The sequence below is a fragment of the Sander vitreus genome, chromosome 14 (genome assembly GCF_031162955.1).
Source record: "Sander vitreus isolate 19-12246 chromosome 14, sanVit1, whole genome shotgun sequence".
NCBI classification, from domain to species: domain Eukaryota; kingdom Metazoa; phylum Chordata; class Actinopteri; order Perciformes; family Percidae; genus Sander; species Sander vitreus.
In genome coordinates this window covers 3564115-3584449 of record NC_135868.1, presented here as the reverse complement: position 1 = coordinate 3584449, position 20335 = coordinate 3564115, and the positions used below count along the sequence as shown (strand labels likewise).

At 42.8% G+C, this 20335-nt stretch overlaps 1 protein-coding gene across 2 annotated transcripts in view; it reads right to left on the bottom strand.

Moving 5' to 3' along the window:
- The window catches only part of LOC144528755 (glutamate receptor ionotropic, kainate 5-like), a 115737-nt gene extending 96052 nt beyond the window's left edge, over positions 1–19685 (bottom strand). For both annotated transcript variants that reach the window (XM_078267550.1, XM_078267551.1), the window contains exons 1-2: positions 19583–19685; positions 3700–3864 (exon numbers count right to left, since the gene is read on the bottom strand). In XM_078267550.1, the coding sequence (XP_078123676.1) occupies positions 3700–3864; positions 19583–19685 (268 nt within the window). The remainder of the gene's footprint in view (positions 1–3699; positions 3865–19582) is intronic.
- Positions 19686–20335: the final 650 nt, after the last annotated feature.

Here is a 20335-nt window from a genome sequence, read left to right as displayed (position 1 = left end):
GTGTGTGTGTGTGTGTGTGTGTGTGTGTGTGTGTGCGCGTGCGTGCGTGCGGCTATGTTCTGACAGACATTAAGTGGCTCTCCTACGGGAAGTCTCTTTTTGCGCTGCCGGCAGTCGGTAATCGATAAACATCCACAGCAGCTGCTGGTGTTGCAGAACGCTGTAAGCTCTCCGGTCACGATGACCTCGCTCCACACACCGACGCTACACACTCTGAATGTGTAAAACACCGCCATCATCCATCTGGATGTCTGCACCCATCATGTTCGAGCAGAAAGTCATCGAGTGTGATGATGTGATTATATTCACAATAAACAGAATGAATTAGATCCAAAATTAAATGAAACATAATTGTCCTCCATGACGGAAAACTGCCTTTGGCCCATCACAGGCAGTTCATCAAAACATAAACACTGACAGTATGGAAGCTTTAGAAGCGATTTGGTCAGTGCTTAAAAAGTATTGCATTCAGTACCCAGGCCTACCCAGAACCAGGACCTTCTTCCTGGACAGTATTTACTTTCTTGCTCCCGCCCTAGACACATGTGACCAATAAGCGCTGGTAGTGATGCATTTTGCTTCGCTTGAATTTTTTTCTATATGTGAAATGAAACCGAACCAAAGGGAAATGCTACAAATTTACAAACTGGACGAGAGCAGAACTAGCCTGGCTCCGCCCTCCTACGTACTTCCGCTCAATTTTCATTTCCCTTCAGTACTCCGTCTGGGTTTGCGGTATATTCTTAGGTTTTCGCCGATCAAATATTTGTAGGTCCAATCAGCGAACAGAGGGAGTGGCTGAGAACGATGACGTTGAGGACGTGCACTAGAAAGATGCGAGCGAAGCCATTCGGTCCGTTGTGGCAGCAACGCTGTCGAATATCCAGAAGTTAAAGCCCGAGCAAGAACAATCTTTGCTGAGTTTTGTTGGTGGCCATGATGTTGTGGCCCTCCTCCCCACGGGGTTCGGGAAAAGTTAGATTTTCCAGCTCGCTGCGTTAGTGGTGAAGGAGATGGCTAAGGCTAACGCTAGCGATGCTAATGCTAAATATAAGCCGATAGTTGTTGTCAGTCTCCCCTCTTGTTGCACATGCGCATGACATACGTCACGACCAAACGTTAGCGATTGGTTATGGCAGATCCAGAGTGGTTCTTGGCAGATCCAATAGTTTTAAACTTCAACAGAGTACCCGCCTTCAAGAAAGTTAACACTTGTCAATGGAGAGTGGCCAGACTCTCTGTACAAATGAAATGGACCAGAGTCTGGTAGGGCCAGGCTAGAGCAGAACAACTATCAGTGTGAAAACGCCCTAAGAGGAGTGAGTGAAATTAATCTTGTTTAATTTATTCCAGTAGCGTCTACAGCAAAGGGAGATATGGATACTTTAATTGATGTCTCCTTTGGACAGCAGCACGTGTGTTGTTGTTCTCTTCAACTCGCTCCATCCATCTTTCTGTCTTAGATACAGTGCCGTTCTGGTTGCTGGCGTGTTTTTAAAAGGAGGTGGAAACGAAGGCTGTGTCTCATTTCTCTGTCTTAACCCTTCCCCTTACCCCTACCCCTTAGTTTTGCGCGCTCATGTGAGAGTAAGTGCTGTCCCAATACTCATTTTGGTCGAGGGGTAGGGCTAAGGGGAAGGGCTATATACCCCTTAATGCCAAGCAAGGATGCAAGCTTACTTGAAAAGCAAGGGGTATCCAGATTCATTGCGCAACAAGGAAAATGGCTGCCAGGTCGACCAGAGAGACCCATAAATGTAAGTATTTTCGGCTTAAAGAATTGATTTAAAAATTACGACGGTCTTGTTTTGTGCTCTACACAGTCCTGTACATATATATTTGCAACCATATTTGTAATTGAAACATTTTTAAAAATCGCTAGCTTGCTAAGCTAACGCTTACGCTAAAGTTAACGTTAGCTACATTGCTTATTTGCACAACAGTCCCGCATTTCTCTGCCTTGAATGGACTCCATGCATGTCTACAGTGTTAACCAAAATCCATTAGCAGCGAATTTCGTTTGATATCAGTGTATAACACTACTTGCTTTGGAGACATCGATACATGCTTTACATTTACCGTCCTGTATCACAGGGACGCTGGAGGAAACCCAGCAGCTGATCCACTTTCTGGGCTGAAAACGAGCAGAAGTTTCTGCGTTCATGTTGTAGCCATTCATTATTGTATTGGTACTGTATTATTGTAAACGTGTAATTCATTCCTGTTCATGCACCTGTACATTGTTGTTGGTTATGATACAGGACACTAATGAAAGAAATGGGGTATGGAGAGAAAGGTTACTGGCCAACAGGCATCAGACTGGGGTCTGGAATTTCAGAATAGCTGTAGTTTGTTGTTTGTCTGTGGTCTTGTGTGTCTTTTTTTAGTTTTATACATTTGAGTGCCTTTTTTTATATGTGTGTCACATGTAAGTTAGGGTTCTAATAGTTGTAATAATGTTTACTTTATTGGGCAATAAAGACAGCTTTTTGTTAACAAAGAAAGTGTTTCTGAACATCAATGACATTCAAAACAGTGATAACTGAAACAGATATACAGCACACCATGCAGTGTGTATACAAATATGTATTGCAAACAGACCTAAGTATGTATGATGAGGTAACCAAGTGGCGTCTCATTTCATAGGGGTATGTTTTCACACCTACCCTTTACCACTCGTTTTCGAGGGCCAAGGGCTAGGGGTAAACTAAGGGGTAAGGGTAAGGGGTAGGGGTAAGACAGAGAAATGGGATTCAGCCTAAGTGTCTGACAACATTATGGAAAGGATTTCTAAGGAGGTCGACCTTTCTGTTAAAGAGTAAGATCCTTTTTTTAAACATAAAAAAAAATCCATGAAATTGTGTTCGCTAAACCCACCAGACTCCATGTAAATAAACAGTAATTTTAGCATCATAAAATACACTTCATTCATAGTCGACAGAAACAAAATAAAACTGTGAAAAGCCGTTTTGGGTCGTCTTTCCACTTTTCCAACCATCACAACTCTAGTTTTGGTTGAATTAAACACAGTTTATCGATTTACATGTGAAAATATGTTAGCTCTATACACGCTAAAAGTATTGTTTTATAAATGGAATCTGGTGGGTTTAGCGCTAGTGACTTCAGAGCTGTTTTAGGTTAAACAGAAAGGTCTCAAAGAGGTTTTAAAGGTCTATCTCTGAAGGGATCCTTTCCATAATATTGTCAGACACTTATAATATTAATCTGAGCCTGTCAGTGGTAAAACGAGCACTTTTGTGAAGGTAAATACAAGCTGGACAATTGCCCTATTAACTTACATTGTAGCTTGTTTCTCCGCTGGCGACTGCAGCGATCTCGCTTAATACTGGACCAATGTCAAAGATTGTTGTTCCCATCAGTCACTTAGACACATAAACATAGGAAAATAGGGTCCAGGTTGAAAAAAATGGTAGTTACCTTTTAACCCCTCATTGTACAGCCTGTTTACTCTCTGGTGTGATGCTCCGATGAACACGTGTGGTATTTAAAGTGCAGGTTTACTGAGCATGGGATAATCACCTGCTGCACTACTGTTAAAAAGATGTCGATGCTACATTGCTCTGGCCTGCCTCCTCACACAGCGCTTCCTGAAGTATACCTTCACTGCAATTGTCAGAATGACGAGCAGCTGCACACGTTCAGGTATTGAAGAAGATGAAGGAGAGGACGGAGACTTACTGGTGTCAGTGGTGTCGTACTGGGAGTCCGTCTGCAGCTCGTAGACGTCCACCTCCACCCTCGCCTGGGAGGAGCCCTCCATCAGACTGTTGATGTTCTCCCTCGCCAGAGCCAGCGCCAGACGCTCGCCACGACCACACGCTGACTGGTCATCCAAAATGGCCGCTGGACAGAGAGAATGGTTCAGAAATGAAGAATGTGTACAGAGGAGTTCACTTTACCAACAGACCGGCCATACCTGGGTTTATGAGATTTTAGTTATAGGACATCCAAGGAAAATCCAATGGAAAGGTTGATGTAAAAGATGTAAAATGACTCAAAATCATAATTGGTGGTGTTTTTTTAGATCCTCAAAATGTGTCACGTCTTAAGTGTCTCATTATTTCAGAATAATTACAATCTTTTCTAGGGATGCACCGATCTGACTTTTTCAGTAACCGATACCAATACCTGGGAGTTGGGTATCGGCCAATACCGATCCAAAACCAGTGTTTATTTAATAAGCTGTATGCCTCAACTTTATGTCAGTGACTGGGATCATTGTATTATGTGGAAGGCAACATCAACACGAGGTGCACCTGAACGCACCATGAAGTCCCATCGGAGCCCACACTTTTACCTTTTGTTGTTTCTTTACATAACTCACGGGGAAAGCAACATGATGCCACACCAGGAACTTCAAGGAAGCAGGAGGATTTTCCAGTTTTCAAACACAAGTATAAAAGCCGAAAACTGCAGATAGCTGTCATTTTCTATATATATATATATATATATATGATCCTCTAAAATACTTGATTGTTCATATTTGCAATGTTTTCCATGGTTATTTCAGGGCAGGCAACTATTTTTGTTGTTGTTTGGTAGGGAAAACTTTTCATTCAACACACTTCACACCCATGTCAGCATTAGCATTTTCTTTTGCCCTACAGCTACTAATACTCTGACAGCCAGTGGGCTATTTATATGCATCTCCTCATCCCGAAGACAATCAGATGGCAGTTGTCCTCAGTTCCTTACACACCTTCTTAAGAACACATGCGTTGAACATTTTCATTGTTTTGATTATATTTTTCATAAACGACAACTGTTCAGGATGCTGTGTTTGGAAGCTAAGTAAACAGAACATGTATGACAAATGTATCAGTGTAGAGATTGATGGAAATGTGACAAGACCTGAGATCCTACATTCTGTCTAGACGTTGTGTAAGTGCCCTTATATTTTCACATATGTAAGTCACGATTGCTATTGAATGATTATTTCTATGGTGATGTGCAGTTGAATGATACGTATTTCCACTTGTCATGATAGACTTGAAGTTACAATCTCAAAGATCTCCGTTTTGTCTTTGGCGGCACTTATGGCAATTAGCGGCAATCGCAGGCATGTTTTTGGATCTCACTTTCACTTGATTTTGAAGTTTCATCTAATGTAGTCATCGCATTTTTCTTTGTTTGTTCAGGCATAGTAACCGTTTACTCTCAAAGCTAGCAGAGACCGCAAAACTGTACGCGGCATTACACACAAGTGAGTTAAAGAGCAAGTCAAATTAAGTGTATGCTATATTTAGAATATTTTCACCACTTCATGGCTGTCCAACTGCCAGTTATCTATGTTCTCTTCAAAGCCACGAGACTCCTTTGAAAAAACAGTGTTTACCTCACAGAACATGGGAGTTGCTGCTCTAACCTGCTGCCTCTGTCGGTTAGTTAGTTTGTTAGTTTTGTTAGTGCCTAATCCTTTTAAAACACCAAAGTCACGCAATAACACCAACAAACTAAAGCGGCAGCAGAAGACATGCAACTTCTGCCCCCCCCTGCCGTGTACTGTAAACTTAAACAGGGCTGGTAAAGTGCTGAAAAATACAAGTCCTCCAAACCATATACGGTGATATGGGTCGTTTGTTCCTACCCTATAATCACTAATGAGAGTGTATCATAAATTAACGCCCCCTAGCAGTGGCGGAAATTTGACCTCATATCTAAACCAGAGAACATCGGTCGCGGTTTTAAACACGTCTTTAACATTGTTAAACGGTCGCAGTTTGGTTATGTTTAGGGCACCAAAACTACTTGGTTAAAGATCGTGGTTTGGGGTAAAATCAGAAGTCACCTCACTTAAGTTAAGTTGAAAAAAACCTGGCCATTCACTTTTAGTTTCACGGGACTCGAACCCCGTGCTCTTGAGTGAAAGTCCTGTGTTGTGTTGATTTGGCGCTCTAATATTTCGTCACCTTACTTCCTGCTTTGCTTGCGCCGTAATTTCTGCGGCCACTAAAGGACGCCGTTACTATAGATGTCTATACAGTGAGATAGTAGACAGTAGATACTATAGACAGTCCCTTCTAAATATAGCGTCTACTTAAACATGATATAGATGTTTCTTAGGTGTCTAAAACACAATTAGCTGCTACCCCCCGTCTACAGCAGTACAATGCTTAGCTTCCGTGTCGGTACTCCTGCCTGTTTCTCCAAACTGGGGGGCGTGCTGACCGCCATCTACTCACACGGACTATGGACAAGTAGCTCATACAACCACACTGCAAAAGATTGAAACCATCCCTTTAAGTACAATTGTCAATATATAAAAATCCATCGTTGAACACTGCAGAGCACAAAAACAGGTGTAAATGCAAACGGTGTCATCAGATTTGTAGTCTGTATCCATGACGTTCCACTTCTAGGATTGGTCCGTTGCCAACGGAAATCCCGCCGTTACCTTCCGCTTTCTGCTCCGGTGGATTTGTGAGGACTATGGTTAACTGCTCCTCAGATCTCTGCAGGGTAAATCCACACAGCTAGCTAGACTATCGGTCCAATCTGAGTTTTCTGTTGCACGACTAAAACATTTTTGAACGTACACACGTTCCACCAAAACAAGTTCCTTCCCGAGGCTATTCTGCAGTGGCACCGTGGCTCTGTCCGGTGCTTAGCACCGCCCAAGACAATTGTGATTGGTTTAAAGAAATGCCAATAAACCAGAGCACGCTTTTCTCCCATCCAGGAATGCTGGATGTGGACTAAGCAGACCATCCTTTGCAACGCTGTGGAGGAAGGTCTGGCAAAAGCGAGTTTGTAATAATCCAGATACAAACTGCCTTCGTCTGCAGATGTAAATGGGACAACAATGATTGAATGTCAGCCTAGGTGAAAAACAACCTATACAGAGTGTGAGAAGAGAAAACAGCAGCAGCACGATGACCAAAAATAGATTTGATGTCCTTGGGTTTGAACATGGAGCAGAGCGAAGCGTCTGGAGCAGCTGCAGTGTATAAAAAAAAAAAAAACCCTGACATCGTCATCGCTTCTTTTTCTACCTACTAGAAATGGTAAAGAGAGAGTACCTGGCGGCTGTGTACAGTAACACCTGCCATGTTTATTTCTGTAGTCGCCTCTCCACTGACTCTCCCGCTTTGCACTTTAAGGGCGCTGAGAAAAATGCGGCCGCGTTATCGGTTGCTGAATGCAAAGAAAAGGAACGCTCACAGACAGCAGATAGCAGATGGAGACGCAGGGGAGGGCAAGCAGCTAGTTCAGTCTATGGAAAATGTATACAGAGGAAGATGACATTTTAATACCAGGAAGTAAATAATGTCTGCTGCTGCAACCTGACCTGAGTACCAGATGAGATTTGTTCTCTCCTGTTTAAACACAGACGAAAGAGAGACAGAAAAAAACTTTCAGGCTCAGGACTTGATTACGAGCTTTAAAATGGATTTTCTTTTTGCAGCGTAACTTATCCTTCCTATTTTCCTTGTTTCAGTGAATACTGAGCTGTGAGGCTGCAGAGCAAAGACCCCGCACAACAAGACTGGAAATCAAAGTGAATATGCTGCTTAGACTCAGTAACAAGCAGAAAGGCAGCTACCGCCACTACTGCTGCTGCTGCTGCTGCTGCTGCTGCTTGTTCTGGATTTGATTTGTGTGTCCTAAATAATTAACGCCCCTCGAGGCGTACTAGGAGGCGATTTATCGTGTCCTTCCTCAAAAGGACTGTTGTGGGTTCCTGCACTTTAAGAAAAGACAAAGAGAGCCAGATGGTCCGTGCTGCTCTGTGAATCGTCGCAGTGTGGTAATGTATACAAAGACATTGTATCCGAGGTATCTCAGGATCTGTGTTTGAAGTCTTCCCTGGGGGGGGGCGGGGGACCCCATCTCCTAAGAACTACATTAATATAGTGCTAAATGGTTTTACCAAATACGCTTCATAGCAAACATGATCGCTGAACGTTTGTTTTCCAGTCCAGGGAAAGTGATGTTCTTGTTCCACACAGAGATGGTGGGCCATTTTCGGGAATACATTTGCTTTGAAATTATGAAGAGAGAGCGCGTGGCGTCATGAAAGCCACGCCCACCGGAGGAGGAAACAACTCTCCGCTCTCCGTTGACTTGTAAACGTTTGCAGTGCAGCAAGCATTTTGTTACCGAGTCAAACATCCAAATGTCAGCTTTAGCCTTAGCGGGTGTGACCCTGGGTTCAACGTTACAAGTCAACGAAGAGCGGAGAGTTGTTTTCCCCTCCGCTGGGGGCGGGACTTAAATGCGCACTGTCTCTATGGAGAATATGAGGCTAGTTTTGGCTCCATCCAAAGTTGACAAAATAGTCAGGCCAGCGCAGTAAGGAGAGAAGGAACAACAATGATATGGGAGGGGGGGGAATGATGCTTGTTAGATCCCAAACAGATAGAGAGGTAGAGCTCAGTCACTTCCCAGAATAACCTCTGAGGAAAAGAGAGAGGGAGGATGAAGATGAGAGGGGAGATAAAGAGTCTCAGCAGTGTTTAGACACTATCTCTGTTTAAACCATATCTGGTTCACAGGGTCACTGCTGCGACCACACACAGACAGACACGCACGCGCACCCCCCCACACACACACACACACACACACACACGCTAACAATGCTGGAAAGACACACTCGCAAAGGCTAATAATGCTGGAAAGACACGCATGCATGCACGCGCACACACACACACACACACACACACACACACACACACCGTTCCAACAATGCTGGAAAATGTGGCGCAAGTGCTTGTTAAATAATTCTTTAACCCTTTGAATGAATCTCTCTGAATCTGATTTCCCTGTTCGTTTGGATCCATACGGCCCCTATTGGTTGCAGTTTGTGATTAACTCGTTCCGTTCCTCTGTGTGTGAATGTTCCTCATGACAGCCCTGTTTACCAACTCTGAGCCATGAAAACAAGCTCCGCTCAAATTTAATATCAGATGATGCTGTTTCGACTTCACTTTTCAACCCCCGGGGGTGAAGCGCCTTCGCTCCCGTTTCCCTGCCCGCCGGTGCAGAAACGTCATCTTGTATTTATATAAAAGAGGTTGTAAGAGTGAGTCGGGCCGCCGCTGCCGCCGCTGTGCATTTTGTTCTGGATTCAACCTGAGACGCAACGATAAAAACTCCTTTCATCGAAGCAAAGGGAGCTCTGCAGACCGATTTTATTTCAGCCCCCCGGAGGCGGTGTGTAACTTTAGAAAGAAATGGACAAACAGGTTTTTCTTGTCACTTCCCACCTTTGAGGTTCATGCATTTGACATTCTTTGATAAGAGATGTGGAAGTCTGGACTCTGGGGGGGGGGCGCTGGTAGGTCGACAGATCTGACGAGACAAGACCCAACACGTTGCTCCATCGGCCCTGGGGGACAAATCACAGCGCTGCAAACCTGTGGTGGCCGTGGTGTTTTTAGAGGCAAACGTGACTTAAAGGTGCAGTAGGTAAGCCTTATAAAACTAACTTTCTGTTATATTTGCTGAAACTGACCCTATGTTCCAGTAGAACTACGATGCACCAATCAGGGCCGGGGGGGGTCTAACTGCGTTTCAATCATTGCTCATGCACACGCATTCATTCTCCCTTGTGGGGGGAGGGGCTTAGGAGACCGTTTTGGGCTTTAGCAGAAAGGGGGGGAGGGACTGAGAAGTTGTTGATGTTAACATTTTTTGGCTAAGTCCCGGATCTTCGCAATCCTACCTACGGCACCTTTAAGTAAAAGTAGCATATTGTAAAGTATTGTTGGGGAAAATGTACTTAAAGGGATATTTCACTGTTGCAAAGATAAATATATCTTTAAATTGGGTCACTTATGTAGTAGAAATGTGAAAATATTTTAGAAATTGGTGGCTTCTAGGCCGAGAAAAGCCAGAAAAGTGTTTGGCTCATGTGGATGAAAGACACCAAATCCCAGAATGCACTTGCTTCGCTGCTTTAGCATCTACTCCCAAGCCACGCCTATCGTTTACAGACAACTCAACTTTAGTGTGTTTACACAATTAAAATATATAAAAACGACATTATATAAAAACGACATACGAAACAGGCTACATTTAGTGCACACACATGATATGCTCCGTAAAGTTCAGCTAACACATAGCTACTAGCATTAGCGCTTGGTGGGCTGTATCACCGAGTATAAACAGCCATACATTTGCGTGGAATGTAGAATGGTCGGCATTTAACAGTCACAAACTCCACCAGCAGTTAGCAGTTAGTTGGATACAAGCACCCCATTTCTGCACCAGGCAGTCCGTGTTAACACAGCCCACCTCGACTAGTCTTACCTGGCGACAGCTGGATAGTCCGGTACAGCAATATTTTCACAACAACAAAAACACAGCAGTCTCTGAACTCGCGTTGGGAGTTTCATTGAAGTTGGATGTAGTCCAGTTTGTTGTGTAAAGAGCGGACACTTGCAAGCAGGATTGATGGAACAGGTGGCCGGCTAACGTTAGTTTTCCACCCGCAAACTCGTTCAACGTTCCCCACTGATGATGTCCCTTCACCGGCCAGAGGCTTCCAGCAGAAGATCTGTACCAATGGATCCCGGTGGTACACGTGTGCGATAGTGTGAATGCACATAATTGTTGTTCTAAAATTTCCTTTTAGCCACTAAGCTACGCGAGGATTCAAGATGGCTGACACTCGTTTTGTTTCGTGAATTTTCAGAGAAGTCCAACCCCCTGTGGGTGGGTTGGAAATATGCGGAAGTAGGGCTGTAGTCCATTGCCTCTGGGCAAAAAATCTAACGATGACGCAAAAATTGTCGTTTTACGTCATCGGAAGATTTTTTCCAGACCCACAATACAGAGATCTCTGGTCTCAGGGGGACATGAGGGAGGGAAGTACGGTCATTCAAAAATACTACCGTGTTTCTACTGAGACAAAGCTTAATGCTAAATCGGTGAAGTATCCCTTTAAAAGTATTAAAAGTAAAAGTACTCAACGCAGAAAAACCCTCGCATTTTAGAAACTGGAAACGAAAAAAGGGTCGAAAGCCTAAAAAACTTTATTTAATGGTCTAATCATTTCAGCTGGACTTGTAGGCTGTTATATTTTTGGCTAGTTTCATTTATAACAAAAACAATCAGATTTTATACACTACATGTGTTTTGTGGGCAAAACTCTTAGCGGAGTAGAAGTAGAAAGTGGCATGAAGAGATAAGATAAGTAAAGTACAAGTAGCTCAACATTTGTACTTAAGCACAGTACTGGAGTAAATGTACTTAGTTACATTCCACTACCTAAAAAAAGTCTTTTTTTAATCTCAGTTTTGAACGTTGAAGTCAAAAAGTTATCTATGGTTCTTTATAGAATTAAGAAGTAGAATGGCTGCAGGTACAAAAGAGTGTTTATATCTGTTGGTTCTGAATTTTGGGAGTTTAAAGCGTGATCCAGATGGCAACATCTGAAATTCAGCCTGTAAGGGATGAGAACTATCTGACAGGATAGATTCAATCCCTCTTAGCATCTACTCTCTAACTGGGACGTTTTGGGACCGATTGGTGGGATTGCTGTGCACGAAGTACACACGGCGTTGCAAATGCTGTTTAACCATGTATCCAGCAAGTTTAACCATGTACCAGCTAGTTTAACCATGTACCAGCTAGTTTAACCATGTATCCAGCTAGTTTAACCATGTACCAGCTAGTTTAACCATGTACCAGCTAGTTTAACCATGTATCCAGCTAGTTTAACCATGTACCAGCTAGTTTAACCATGTACCAGCTAGTTTAACCATGTACCAGCTAGTTTAACCATGTACCAGCTAGTTTCACCCTCCTGTTGTCCTCGGGTCAAATTTGACCCATTTTCAAAAGGTTTCTATATTAGAAATTTGGGTTTTTTTTCAACCAAATTGTCATTGGTTTAAAGAAATGCAAACAACCCAGAGCGTTTTTTCCCCCCTATCCCAGAATGCATCTGTGGTGTCCACAGCTGGAGCAGAGACGATTTCTTTAAGACTGCCAGGGAAGTTCGGCTTCCCCTAAAATGTCAAAAGTTTTATGGTCAAATACGTAGTATTGTGTTAACATTTTATTGACGAAAAATGCGTTAGAACACGTTCATCTCGAAGACGAGTTTGTTCAGAATCAGATATAGCAGGTCGACTGACTCGATTTCCTTCTCATACATTCCCGTAGCGTCACAGAGTGCATTTCCCTGTTGAAGCCTAGCGTCCATTGACTTCAGTGGGGCTGCTTTGAACAGTTTTTTTCAGTGCTTCGAAACTAGATGGTCATTGGATAAATGCTGCGATTATGTCCCGCCCACGGACGCTCAGCATCTCTGGGGGTGAATGGAGGAGTGGGCTGGCCTGGACTCCGGGCTTCTGCGCGATGATTGGAGGGTCTGTCGATTGGCTGCATCTCCTGTTGATTGACAGCGATTTTGTACTATAAAAAGTCGCCGAAGCTATTCGAGCTCAGTCCCATCGCGGATTTTGCAAGTGTATTCGAAAGACACACTGCTGCAACCTATTTCTTGGTATTTGCTTGGCGAACTTGCTAGCCAATTTTCATCATACATTTTATAAAATTATACACCACATTCCTTGTTTCAGTTTAACCTAATTCCCACATTTCCTCCTTCGAGTTTAATATTGTTTCGTTAGATCGTTCGTTCATCCATTCATTCATAAAGTAGGCTAGGCTAGTGTTGTAGGGGTGAACTAGCCAGCTAGCAAACTGCACACGATGGCAGATAATGCTAATATTAGGCTGAAAATGAGCTTCCCCTCTTTGAAAGACCAGCAGCCGCCACTGTTGTGGAGGTCTGGCAATGCGATACTTCTGATTTGTAACGTGGCTATAGCACCCTCTCGCTTCAGTGCCTGCTCTGTGGTTTTTCCCCCCTCACATTGTCCGCCCTGATTGGTTAGTTCAATCACATGTCAGATGCTGACATATTCCCAGATAGTAATCAGAGACGAAGCCTGTAGTTGAAGTTTGAGAGTCATTTAGCAGAGGTACTTTTGTTAAAGTCGAGCCGCAGGGTGTGTTTGTAAAAAGTTGGTGCTTTTCTCAAACGGCAAAAAACCTTCCGATTAAAGCCCCGGGCCAACGAAGGGGTTTGTTTACTTCTCTTTTCTCTGGTGGGTCATTTATCTCTCGCTTCCATTCTGATTGTTCTCCTCTCTTCCCATCATTGTTTTTACCTTTTTTCAAATGCATTTATTCGTTGCAGCTTTAAGAGACTCAGAGGTTGGATAAAGGGGAACGAAGTTTCTTCCGCTAAATGTTATATAAATTACATTTATATTCAGTTTGGGTTTTCCCCTAAAATGAGACATTTGCCTTTTCAATAAAAACCGATGGCTTCACTTACAAAATGACTTACGCCCAGAATTTGAAAAATGTACTTTGAAGTCATTTTTAAAGGATTAATGTCACCGCTGTTCTGCGGTGACAAACTACCTTTTACACACCGGCTCTTCTGTAGTTCAGAGGCATTTACTGACGAACGGAAGCTAATGACTCCTTCAGAATGACTGATATACTGAAATAATTCATGGAGGTTTTTAGCAGCAGCTGAAGGACACCGATGCTGCTGAATTGTTAAACTCCTTCACTACAATATTTATGCACTTGATTTTTATTCCTGCCGGAGCTGAAAGTATCTGCATGCTGATGTTACTTGAGGGTCAACACAATAACGTGAACAGCTGTGCAAGGCAATCCAATCCTCTGACCACAGTGTGCTCTGTTGCACCTGTAACCTAACCATGCCCAACAGTGATGTCACCGGGTCACGGAGTACACCTGTATTGGTATGTACCATTTGTGGTTTTAGAGGAAGTGACACAGTGCAACCGGAAATTCTCTATAACTAAAGAAAGCGTATTACATGCAGCGCCAACGATATTGAATGCTGCACACTTGCTGTCTCCTAAATGGGCGAGGCGTCATTTGAAAATGTTGTGAACGTGTGGATGGATGAAAAGTTATATTTCTGTAATTTATTCATATTTTATTTTGCTAGTATATGACTTAACACAGCTAAGAGACATATTTAGTGTCGTGAACATTAGTTTTGTAAGGGCGTTGGTGAACATTAGTTGACGTTGGCTTATCTGTGTTGCCAGATTTCGCGAGAGTTTGTTTCCAGCGTCGGTTGAACTTTACAGTTGTGAAAAGTAAAAAAAAATCTGGAGTGAGGAAGAAGAAGTGATCTTACAAGACCTCTGTAGCCCACTGTTCATCTCTGCTCCAGGCTACATCAGCTGTAAATCACACATTTTATCACGATACGTTATTATATCGATGATATTTACTGATCTCAAAAAGTCTACGCGCCACAGTGATGCCACTGGGTCCTGGAGTACACCTGTACATCACTGCAGCTAAACGTCACAAACAGAAATGTGAAAAGAGCAATTTGTGGTTTTGAGAGGGAGTTACATGGTGCAACTATTTCCTGTTGAATGGCAGTGTCTGAACAGTACTTCTTTGCAGTCCGTAGCTGAATCGCAACTTCTCTTATTTTGATAGCTCCTTGCTTGAACTTGGAAGTCATTCTGGTCTAGGGCGCCGCCATTAACGTTGCATCCAATACATCCATGAACCCATCACAATCCCTGACTGAACTGTGAGTGGTCCAGTTGCATTGTGGGTAATGTAGGCAGCATGTTTTAACAAGGAAGAAGAATGTGTGCAATAAAGAAGACGATATCTATGGTTCTCCTGCTGATCCGACAATGTTAGAGGAGTGCAATGCTCCATCTGTGGAGGCAAAGCAAGTAAGCATTCAGCTCAAAGTACCAATACAGCCTCACAGAGCCGCTGTAGATTCTCATCTTGTTGGAATTGAGTTGAAGACAGTTTTATCTTTCTTCAGAAACAAACCAAAGGGTTGGGGATATGGATTAGGGTTAGGGGCAAACATTTCAACTTTGTGTAAATCCACACTGTTTCAATCAACCGCTGTTTCTCTTCTTCATCCACATATTGGCTCCTGTTTGTTTCTCTTGTGGCATCTGCATCCCTAAAACACTAATTGCCATTTGACTGGGATTTATTGACCTGTGAGCTGGTGTGGCGGCTCGGCCGGAGACCTGCGACAATAACACAGAGTTGCCCTAATTACAGTCGCCATCTCTGATCTCATCTGGGTCACTTCTCAGCGTGACAGCGATTAATCTGATTGTCAGACTTGTGACTGATAATTACAGCTGGGTCATTTCTGTTTTGATTTGATTTGATTGCTGCTCATGTGAAGCGTTGGTTATAATTGCCTTTTTCTTGGAGGGTTTGCTTGAGAATAAGATTGTCAAGGTAGTGAAACGCTTCAGCCATCTTACAGCCGTGTACACATGTTGTACATATGTCCTTGTAAATGTATATATATACACACACGATTCACCGGCACGTACATCTTTGTTGCAATAATGCAATTTGGCTGTGTTTGGTAACTTTATTTAGGTATACAGGTTTGTTCCTATGTTAGGTAAATTGTTGGGTGTCATTGTTTATCAGGCAAGCCAGTCTAGAAGAGGGTGAAATACATGACATCCCTGGAGAATAGATCCAAACCAACCATACCAACTTCGGGCTATCTATCCATCGATCCTGCACTGACACAAAAGGACGCCAGCAGTCTGTATGAAGCGTCTAGGTGAAATTTGATGACAAGACCATCTTCAGCCCAAGTGAGGCTCCTTGACTCATCAACAGCAGTTTTTCTTATGATCCATCATGTGGTTGTACAGAGGCTCACCAAGTAAACGTTCACTTGTTGCAGAGTACAAACGCCAGGTGATGGTTGGTTACGTCAAAGACCGCTTCTCCAGCTCTGACTGAACCAAGGAAGACTATTTGTGATTGAAATGTGTCTTTGGTTCAGATGATTGTATTCTTTGTCTGAGACGTTTCATTTCTGGGATTGCTCCGTTGCCGCAGGATGCCCCTCATTTTGGCTGGACGTCCGTCACCTTCCTCTTTCTTTGTGTTTACGTTCTAAACTCCGGTGGATTTCAGAGGACTATGGTTAACTGCTCCTCAGATCTCTGCAGGGTAAATCCAGACAGCTAGCTAGACTATCTGTCCAATCTGAGTTTTCTGTTGCACGACTAAAACAACCTTTTGAAGGTACAAATGTTCCACCGAAACAAGTTCCTTTCCGAGGCTATTTCGCAGAGGCACCGTTATTGCATCCGGTGCTTAGAGCCGCCCAAGACAATTATGATTGGTTTAAAGAATTGCCAATAAACCAGAGCACGTTTTTCTCCCATCCCGGAATGCTGTGTGGACTAGCCAAACCCTCCTCCGCAGCGCTGTGGAGGAAGGTCTGGCAATGCGGGACTGGGATGATTATGCGTGCGTGTCCTCGTGATTGCCCGATGTTTGGTGTCCTGTCGCAGCAGCAGGTAAATGTGCCCTACAGTATCCACCGAAGGACAAACCGTAGCATTTCACTGCTGGCAGTTTCCCCGAGTCCTTAAATGACATAAACACTTCATCAGTACTTTTTACTTCTCAGCTACTGAATCGTACACCTTGAAAATGTGTCTATAGCTGAGTGTGTCTGAGTGTGCTGAGTGGAACTAAAGTACATTTCCCAGCACCTGAAGAGAGCTGAAAGAAAACATCCATGCTCCTGAATTTAAATAGTCTCTATTTTTTTGCAAAAAGAATAGATTAAATCAATAGATTTCTATCTCAATTTTGAGTTAAAAACTATACACATACACAAGGATGAAGGGAGAAAGTGAAAGCTGTTAGTTATAGGCTATTTTAAAAAGATTTGTTTTGAGTTGTTGTTTATAACTGTCCACTGAGACAACAAGTCTAGTATATAAAGACAAAATGTTCCATATTTTTGGGGCGTAGTGGCTAAAAGTAGCATCACCAAAGGGTTTTTGTGGCAACCTTGGTTTGTTTAAAGGGCAGCTGTGGAGGATCATGAAACGATAAGAAGTCTGTGATATACAGTAGAAGGGAGGCGAGGCCATTTAGTGCCTTAAAAACTAAGAGACAAAAATTGATTCTAAAATATACAGGATGAGTTTAATGAGTCAAATTAACAAACTTCCTGTCAAATGTCTACTCGAGTTAGTAAATGTATTACTCAACCTATTGGACTAAATGTCAGTACAAAACTGCTTTTGGATTATTAAGGACAAATTGCTTCCCCAAATTCTCCCCAGAGCACCAACTGTGGATTAATCCGCCACCGTAAATAGTCCCTTTTAACATTTTTTTTTTTTTTTAATTTGTTAAGAACTGCAGGGACCAGCTGTTTTTAGGAAATTACTTTTTTCTTTAAAAAACTAAATACACACAAAGAGACAAAATATATGTTGTAAGGTGTTTTTAAATATAAAGGCTACGTCTTCAGTAGGAACCAATGTGAGAGCGACAGACAGGACGTCAGACAGTATTCAGAGACAGGATAACATTATTTGTTTGGGTCTTTTTATGGGATTTGTTGACCAAAAGATACATATAAAACCAGCCTTTTCCTATAATTTAGGTATGAAATGTTTCAATTTGTATTACTTAATATTTTTCCCTTGTGAGAGTCTTTCTTCTCCATAATATAATTTGTGAAAGTGAGACATTTCAGATAGGTAACCACCTATCTGAAATGAAAGAAATGACGACTCTATGTGATATAAGTGTGTGTCTGTGTGTGTGTGTGTGTGTGTGTGTGGTTGTGAGTGTAGAGCAATCAGCTGCCATTAATGGAAGAGTAAAAGGTGAGCCATTACACATCGCCAGGTGACCCGGTTGCCATGGTAGCTTGCATGTAAGTGCCCACAGGTTTTTCCCAAGCCCCGCGTGATTAAAGCAACAGGGATTTGAATACGGGCCATCAGGGCTGAAGGATGAACCGAGAAAAAAACTTAATCTGCTGCAAGGAGAGGGCTGAACTTTTACTTCAAACGTTAAGTCTCTGCTTTTGTTGGACTAAATCTTCCTCTGCGGGTCGTGATGGGGACATAAGTAAGAGGTGCTGATAGCAGAGCTATCTGTTAATAATGGAGGGAAGTCACGGAAACGCTCCGTGATCCAGTTTTTGCCGTGTTTATTTGCGCTTACAAATGATCCAAACTGGGATGAAAACATAATGAGCAGGGAAGAAGAAGAAGAAATGGAAACACAGAGCGAGCAGCGGAGACAAAGGGAAGCCTCGAGGGGCTCGTAAAAAAAAGACAAACAAAGCAAAGAGAGATAGTGTGAGAGGAATCAAGATGGCAAACAGAGACAGCGGTGGGTGTTCAGGAGAGAAAAAACACAAGAAGAGAGCGATACAAGAACAACAAAACAGAGGAGTAACGAGTGAAGGAGAAAAAATAGGTGATGCAGAGGAAGTGCGTGTCTATTTGTTCACAAGTTCCAACAGGAGAGAAAGAGGAGGATAAATACAAAGACTGTGTGTGTTTATTCATAGAGACAGTAGTATTCATGGGTAAATAATGACACTTTCTACCAAGAGCTTTTGGCGTAAGGGCCTCATGTATCCAATTAACTTTCTCCTTTGTGTCCAAGAATTTATATACCAATTTCAAACTCGCCAACCATAGCCAATTCCAAACTGAACTGAATCAAGTCCAGACAGGTGAGTTCCAATCAAGTTCCAGGTCAAGACCAACAAGTCTGAATCAAGTCCCAAGTCAAGACTATCAAGTCCCAAACAAATTCTAAGTCAAGACCGAAGAGCTTCAATCAAGTTCCAAGTCCACACCAACGATTTCAAATCAAGTTCCAAGTCAAGACTAATGATTCCCAATCAAGTTCTAAGTCCAGACCAGTACGGTCCAATCAAGTTCTAGGTCAAGACCAATAAGCCCCAAATTAAGTTTTAGATATAGACCAACAAGTCTGAATCAAGACCCAAGTCCAGACCGATGAGTTCCAATTAAGTTCTCAGTCCAGACCAGTGATTTCCAATTAAGTTACAATTCAAGACTCACAAGTCCCAAGTCCAGACTATCAAGTCCTAATTATTTACAAGTCAAAGACAACAATTCCTAATCAAATCCCCATCAAGTTTCAAGTTGAACAGTGAGTTCAAATCAGGTTCTAAGTCCAGACTAACATGTCCTAATCAAGTTCCAAGTCAAAGACAAAGACCCAAGGAAGCATTACTTGCATCTGACAGTCATGAGCCATAAGAATGCAGTAAGCAAAGAACTATACTATAATACTTTCAGTGTCCCCAAAATATGAAGGGACATTGATTTGTGCAAAAAGTGCAAACACAAGATTTCAGTTTGGAACAAAGTGCTGTACTGACCAGTTGACCAACAGTGGCATGAAACTTAGGTAGCTTGGTGTTTAGCACACAAGCTTCCCACCTGGAGGGTCAGAGGATCAAACCCAGGAAGCATCAGATTCGATACAGGTCTTCCCTGTGAGTACTGTTATTATCAGGCATAACACTAATCTTAAGTAATGTATTTCCTTAGTTGTAAGTATTATTTGTCTTGTAAATGAAGTGACAACACTAAATGTGAATCCCTGTGTGAAATGTGAAAACTTGGAGTTGGAAGTAAGCAAACAACTTTTAAAGTTTTAGTTGTAAGCGACACTAGTTTTTACTACTGACAGAGTCATTGCGGGACTAAAACCATGTCATTGTGTCCATACTCACCCATGCGGACGGCAGAGAGGGCCTGGCTGAAGGAGAGCGGTGCCAAGGTCAGCAGCAGGACGGCGACGTAAATCGACAGCAGCAGTGCTGGCAGAGCCGGCATCTTCCACTGCTCCTCATGGAGAATGGTCTGCTGGCTGCCTGTACCGCCACCTGCAGGACAGGGGGAGTCATTACTACATTTAATATATATTGTATTATAAAACAGGTAGCTCAAATCAAGCAATCCGATTGGTTCATAGCCGTGACAGCCCTTAAAGACGGGGGAACTGAAGCCATTGTCTATGCTCTCTTCAAAGCCACCAGACTCCCTTAATAAAAACAGCAATTTTACTTTGCGAAAAACAGGAGTTTACCGCCGCCTCCATCGGTTAGTTGCTTGTCTGTCTCGATCAGTTAGTTTGTGTTATTGTGTGCATTTCTTTAGACTTAAGCCAAGAGAAAGTCTGTGCTAAAAGTCTGTGCCAGCTACTAGTAAAGGCTAACGTTACCTGGGCTGCCTTTCATTGCAACCGCCTCGGTATGTGCGGGCAGCCAGCCCAGGAGGGCCTATTTTGTTGTGAACATGATTAATTATGAATAAAAATCTATTGAAATTGTGACTTTAACTTTCGTATTGCAATACTTGATGACTGTTTTATAATCGCAACAGCTCACTTCAGTCTGTGATATGTTATATCTCAGCTAAGGGGGTTCTTGTCCTTCCGCTTCGCGTTAAGCCGAACAACACCCCTTAGCTGTGATATAATCACA